Below are 7381 nucleotides of genomic sequence, written 5' to 3' on the forward strand. Positions count from 1 at the left end.
AATCAATTACAGACCTTACAAAAATCGATTGAAGAAGTTGTAAATATTACGAGGATCGGAGAAACAGGGGATCAGAAATCGATTGCAGACCTTACCGGCGGAGATGGAGGACAAGAGCGACGATAGATGATCTACTGTGGAGTACGTTGAGTCATCCATGTTGCGTCCTTCGGTAAACAAGGGCAAAGTGTGTCTTTTCCCTCGGTCACCTATTATTTTTTGGCGGACTGAATCAACAATATTTCTTGACCGAGTCAGATAAATGGGCTGGATCAGAGACACAATATTCACACACCAAACACTCTGACGGGACTGAATCAGACGTTTTCGTCTGACCAGACCGGGTCAGCACCAAATCAAACAGCCCCTTAATTACGAACGCATTGATATAAAGATCGTTAAAATCCGAGATCGTATGAAGAAGTTACGACGTTCAGAACACAAGACCTAAACAACCAAACAGTTGAGGTCGCGGTGGTCATAACCATTAACAACCCCGAACACCTCAATAATGATTGTTCCACGTAGGATACCGTGAGAAAAACCTAAAGAAACCGGTCATACATACTCAATGTATACAAAAACAACAAATACTTATTTTGCAACAAAAAAAATATTAAGGACTAAATGTGTAAAAAAGTATTAAAGACTAAATGTGTACAAAGTGAGAAATATATTACCTATTAAGTCATTTTTTCGGTTTACCTAGAGTTATCGATCATAAGAACTGAATGTGTACAATTAAACAAATTTAATGGACAAATATGGACAAAAAAAAATTCAGTATCCAAATGTATACAAATCGAAAAATATAAGAAAGTCAACAACTTTTTAAATATTAACAAAACCAAAATATAATTACCTTTATAAATCAATTTTCAAATATTATTTTCAAATATTATTCACACTAGGACACTACAAATGTATTTGTGTGTGAGTACTATTCCGTTTGGTTGATTTTAGGAAACTCTCTTTAAATTAGGTTTTGAGTGGCGAACGTTAAAGGCCGTCAAAAGCGACCAAACAAGCCACCGGCAGCACAAGCCCTAGTTCTTGATGCCGCTTATATACCTCATCTCTACACGCTCTCTTTAATTCTCCCTAATTTTCACTGCTTGCAAATCCAGTTTTCACCTGTTTCCTGTTTCCTCCTCGACAGATCAGATCTCTCTGTTAGGTACGTACGACTGTTCTTCGTCGAAATCAGGTTTTCGATTGATACGTTTGAACTTGTTTATAGATCTCTATGATTACTGATAGTTTTGGATCTTTTTCAAATTTATGTTTCCAATTGATGAATTTGGACGTTTTGTAAATACATTCTCGTTGATTGTTCGTCCAAGATCGTTGTTTCATGTTGTTTGATGATTTGCGTTGATTGTTGATATTTATCTGTGCTGGTGAAGATCCAGATTTAGGTTTTGATTTGAGCTTTTGGTTTTATATGATTTTTGTCAACGCTACTTCGCAAAATAAAGTATAATAGCAGTTTAATATAATGAGGGAAGCCATGGATAAAATTGTTGCAATCACTAGTCAGAAACTACGTGTCTACATTGTTTATGTTCACAAAATTGGATGCTTTTTTCTATGACAAAAGTCCAAATACGCTGGTTTTAAAAACCTGTTAAAACCTTGTCTGATGATTTAGGGTTACCAGTTCAGGGATAGGGGTAATCTGTGCATAAACAAATTGGATTGGAGTTTACCTCCATCAACTCTTTTAAATACTTTCTTTATAATCTATCAAACAATGAAAGCCTCCAAATCTCTTAAATAAAAGAATTAATATTTATGTTTTAATGAGTGAGTAGCATTTAAAACCTCTGTATGTGAAGCACATTTTTTAAACATTTAAATATAATGCAACATCAAACACTACACTGATAGAAAAATCTGAACACTTCTCAAGACTTTGGTAACATTTACATGTTATGTTTTCTTTTGTTTACATTCTTTGTAACATACATAGTTGTGTGATTTCATTTGTCCAACAAAATCCAAACTTCATTTATAGATAAGTGCCTTTGTTCTAATTTCTGAAATTACAAAACCATTCCATATTTACTAAATTTCTTTCCTTCCAACAGTTTTCAATCAGCTTCATCATGTTTGGGCGTGTTCCAAAGAAGAGTGATAATACAAAGTATTATGAAGTTCTTGGGGTCCCACAAACTGCCACTCCAGATGAACTAAAGAAGGCTTACAGAAAGGCTGCAATAAAGAATCATCCTGACAAAGGTGGTGACCCTGAGAAGGTAAATTTTTAATAAATTATATTTTATATTCTTTTGTTTTCTTGCCAAACATTTTTTTTTTCATAACTTATTGAGTTTTGAAAAAGCCAATAACTCAATAAGTTGTTTTTAAATGAAATCCCAAACACCCTCTTAAATCCACTAAATTTTGACAACATTTTCTTTTAAACCTCAAAAATGTCAAAAACATAATGTCTTTTTATGTCATTTAACTTTTTTTTTTTCCTAAAACATGGTAATTTTTCAGTTCAAGGAATTGTCACAAGCATATGAAGTTCTTAGTGATCCAGAAAAAAGAGAAATTTATGATGAATATGGTGAAGATGCTTTGAAAGAGGGTATGGGAGGTGGTGGCAGCTCATCTGAGAGCCCTTTTGATATCTTTGAGCAGTTTTTTGGTGGTGGTGGTGGTTTTGGTGGTGGATTTGGTGGTCAGTTTTCTTATTTTCTTCTTCTTTATATATATATATATATATATATATATATATATTACTTTCTTTTATTTGTTAATCATAGCATTTTACTTTCATCCTTTTCTATTACATCATTGTGTTTTCAATTTTTTCACTTTTTAAAATATCTAACATTGAAAAATCTACCCATTTATAGCATTGTAATTTCAATTTTTTTATTATTGTCTTAACACATTGTATTTTGAAGAATCTACTCAATTATAGCATTGGATTTACAAGTTATTTCTTATTAAGATATTGTACTTTGAATAATCTTCTCAGTTATTGAAGTGGAAAAGACTTTGTTTTTGGATGATATTACAATAATTGGGAAGAATTTTCATTTATTTGTTTATTATATAGCATCTAACTTCATTTTTTTTTGTTAAATTTTCCTATTTTACTATAAAAAACCAACCCAATTATAGCATAGCACTTTCAACTGTTTGCTTGTAAGGATATTATACTTTGAAAAGTCAACTCAATTATATGAGTGAAAATTTGTTTGTTTTTGTGATGATATTGCTATAATTGGGTAGAAATTAAAAAAAAAAAGAATTCATTAGTAATTTTTTTACTCTGAATAATATTATTTTTTTAGGTGGAGGTAGTTCAAGAACTAGGAAGAAGCAAGGAGAAGATGTAAAACAAGTTCTAAAGGTCTCTTTGGAAGAAGTGTATAATGGCATTACAAAGAAACTCTCCCTTTCAAGGAATATCTTGTGCAAAAAGTGTAAAGGGTATGTATGTCACAATTATTCTATTTTTTATTTTTTAAAAATATTTGTATAAATTTAGTTTCATCATTGAATCTACCTAAAAACAAGTCAGTTTGGGTTATATATTTTATCTTTAACAATTCAAACGAGTAAAGTAAAAAAACATTAGCTAAAAAGTAAATTTTAATGGTCCCCACTGAAAAATTTATATATTGTTTTAAAATATATAAAATTATATTTGGGTTTTATGCAGAAAAGTCCCATTATTTTGGGAATATTTTTGATAAAGTCCTAATTTTTTTTGAACAGGAAAGTCCCGATTATTTAATTTTACACGATAAAGTCATTTCTGTTAAAATAAAAATAAGTACTTTTTTGTTAATTTGGGCAAAATATTAAATAATCGTGACATTTCTGTTCAATTTTTTTTTCGGACTTTATTAAATTTTTTCCCAAAATAATGAGACTTTTCAACATAAAACTCAATTATATTTTAAAGTAAATTTTAATAAAATTATATTTTATATATTGTTTTAAAATATTTGTATAAATTTTGCAATGGGGTCAATTGGGTCAATTGTGATTTGTGAATTGCAAAATTGCTTTATTAATTGTCCCCACCAAAAAACATAATATAATAATGGGTTAATCTCAAAAAAGACCTTATATTTTGTTTTTTTTCCCAAATTAAACCTCAAATTTTTTTTTTGCCTGAAAAAGACCTTGTATGTGTTCATTTTTTCCAATCTGGCCCTTTTAGTCATTTTTTTTGTCTAATTTTTTTTTAAATATGAGGGTTTTTTTCGAGAAAAACTAAAAAAATTGAGGGTTTTTTCCGAAAAAAAAATACAAAGTTGAGGGCTTTTTCGATAAAAATTGAAAAAATACAAGGTGTTTTTCATGCAAAAAATAAAGTGGAGGTTTTATGCAGAAAAAGCACAACATATAAGGTCTTTTATGAGATTAACCCATTTGTAAATTGCAAAATTGCTTTATTATTGGTCCCCACCAAAAAACACAATATAATAATTTAGAAAAAGAAAAAAAAATCATATTTTGCAATCATAAATCTTTTCACAAATACTTTCTTGTAGCCTTCTGTCAGTTACTGTAATTTTGCCATTAACCCATATTGCTCAATTTGTGAATATTCTTTAGTTTATGACAATATTCATATTTATTAATTATTGCATTAATTAATAATTTAATTTAATATATATATATATATATATATATATATATATATATATATATATATATATATATATATATTATATTTCAGGAAAGGTTCAAAAAGTGGTGCTTCATCAAGATGCTTTGGATGTCAAGGATCTGGAATGAGGGTGACAACAAGGCAAATTGGCCCAGGAATGATCCAACAAATGCAACATGTTTGTCCTGAATGTAGAGGCTCTGGTAATTTTATTATTTTATAATAATAATATATTATTATAATAAATATTTTTTATTATTTGTAAATACATTTAAATTTAATAGGAGAATCAATAAGTGAGAGAGATAGATGCCAACAGTGTAAAGGAAAGAAGGTGACACTGGAGAAGAGAGTGCTTGAAGTTCATGTTGAAAAAGGAATGCAAAATGGTCAAAAGATTGTTTTTGAGGGTCAAGCTGATGAAGCTGTAAGTAAATTTACACCTTTTTTGTTTTTTTAAAAGGTTAGATGCAAGTAAAAGCAATGTACTTTTGTTTTGTGTGCTTTATAGTAAATTACTCTTATCTCCTTTTTTTTTTTTTTCCATTACTGTTGACTGGATACATGATGTTTTAAAAAGGGTTAGTTTCATAAAAAACCTTATATTTTATGTTTTTTCCGGATTAAACCTCAGTTTTTTTTTCCTGAAAAAAAACCCTGTATTTTCTCACTTTCTCCTAAAAAACTCTCAACTGTCTTTTTTTTTTTTTTCATAAAAAACCCCTCAATCTTCTCACTGTTTCCAAAAAACCCTCAACTTTTTTAGTTTTTTCCGAAAAAACCCACACTTTACAAAAAAAAACGACTAAAAGGTCTGGATCGAAAAAATGAAAAATTCCAAGATCTTTTTTCAGGGAAAAAAATAAAGTTTGAGGTTTAATCCGGAAAAAAAACACTAAATATAAGGTTTTTTATGAGATTTTAACCCTTTTAAAAATAGTTGAGAAAATAATGTCACATTTGTGGAAATTGAAGCAAATAATAAACAAAGGCAAATTTGTAAAAAGTTATGACTTAAGGTAATGAAGAAAGTGTCATTTCTCAGGTTTTTATTTTTTATTTTTTTATATTAACTTGTTTTTTTCTGCATCAAGTATGTACAGAAAAAAATCAATAAGGGCAAATTTGTAAAAAAGTTTCTGGCATTAACTAACTGGTTGTTTGTTTTTGAAATAATCACATTAAAATTGTCGAATATTATTATTATACTTGATTAATATTTTGAAATTTGGTTATTTGGAAAGTAAGGGCAAAATGGTCATTTAGTCTTAACGAATGAAATCTATCTATTTTTGCAGCCTGATACAGTTACAGGAGACATTGTATTCATTCTGCAACTGAAAGAACACCCAAAATTCAAGAGAAAACAAGACGATCTTTATGTGGAACACAATGTCACCTTAACTGAAGCTCTTTGTGGCTTTCAATTTGTTCTCACTCATCTTGATGGAAGACAACTTCTCATCAAAACTAACCCTGGACAAGTCATTAAACCTGGTATTTTTTTATTTAATTAATTACCTAATTACCCTTTTCTTTTTAAATAAAAAAGAAAAAACTTTCTTTCTAATACTTTTACTTGATTACATACAGATCAATACAAAGGAATCAATGACGAGGGAATGCCACAATACCAAAGGCCATTCATGAAGGGCAAATTAGTAATTCACTTCAACGTAACCTTCCCTGAACCCGGGGCACTAACACCCGAAAAATGCAAAATTCTTGAGACGATTTTACCCTCAAGCACGAGTTCATCTTCAATGTCAGTGGATGAATGTGAAGAGACGATTTTACATGATGTAAATATGGAAGAAGAAATGAGGAGGAAAGAACATCAGAGACAACAAGAAGCTTATGATGAAGATGATGACGATGAACCTGGAATGCAACGTGTTGGGTGTAACCAGCAGTAAAAATAAAATAAAATTTCATCGTTTTGGAGAGGATTTATATGATATGATATTTTGAAGCTTTTTTTTTTGACTGGCTGATATTATTGTATTTTTGGTTTTTAGGGTTTATGCATTGTTATGTGATTTGAATTGGTTTTTAGGTGTTATGTTATATTTGATGATTATGATATTTATTTATTTCGTTATAATACTGCTACCAAAGTTGTTAAAAATGTGATACCCTAGGACTGTTTTTGGGTGTGATTGTAAAATGTAAGAAGGTTTTTTGTTCATTTTTTAAAAAAATTCTAATATTTTGTCATATGTAAACTAAATGAATTGAATATTAATCTTATATAACTCCTTTTAAATTGTTGTTAAATTATTATATGGTACATAAACGGTCTTCAGTAATATTTTTTTGTTCACTTGAGTGGTGTTTGTTTTTTCGAAGCGAAAATGGTTGAAGTGTGCGGAAAACCTCTGCAACCCTCTATAGCAGAAGAGGCGGACCAAACAGCTGCAATATGTAATAAAAAGTCTGTTTTTTAACCTTGCAATAAGTTAAAATAAAGTGTGAAGATGTTTGAAGCAGAGGGTCAAGTGATGCGTCACGCAGCACACGCACAACAGTTTTTAAGTCAGAAGTCTTCTGAAAAACAAATAGCTGCGAAGGGGCCAAGTGTTGCGCAGCGCAGCAATAAGTGGTTAGAAGTGGTTTTTTTTAGAAAAAACAAACAACACCTTAGACAATCGGTATCCATAAGGTTTTGTGGTTTTGTTATGGTTTTAGTCTCTATTTGACATGATATGTTTAGAACACAATGAGATTTGAATAGGTTTT

At 29.8% G+C, this 7381-nt stretch overlaps 1 protein-coding gene across 1 annotated transcript; it reads left to right on the forward strand.

The window, feature by feature from the left end:
* Window positions 1-946: 946 nt before the first annotated feature.
* Window positions 947-6746, forward strand: LOC145167724 (dnaJ protein homolog 2-like). Its single transcript, XM_079086960.1, has 8 exons — window positions 947-1177; window positions 2091-2258; window positions 2506-2689; window positions 3312-3450; window positions 4712-4845; window positions 4927-5069; window positions 5941-6139; window positions 6236-6746. Exons 2-8 carry the CDS (start codon window positions 2109-2111, stop codon window positions 6556-6558), a joined length of 1272 nt encoding a protein of 423 aa, XP_078943086.1. The 5' UTR covers window positions 947-1177; window positions 2091-2108; the 3' UTR covers window positions 6559-6746.
* The last annotated feature ends 635 nt before the right edge of the window (window positions 6747-7381 follow it).

The sequence above is a fragment of the Lactuca virosa genome, chromosome 3, assembly GCF_052849685.1.
Source record: "Lactuca virosa cultivar CGN04683 chromosome 3, Lactuca_virosa_CGN04683_v6, whole genome shotgun sequence".
NCBI classification, from domain to species: Eukaryota; Viridiplantae; Streptophyta; class Magnoliopsida; order Asterales; family Asteraceae; genus Lactuca; species Lactuca virosa.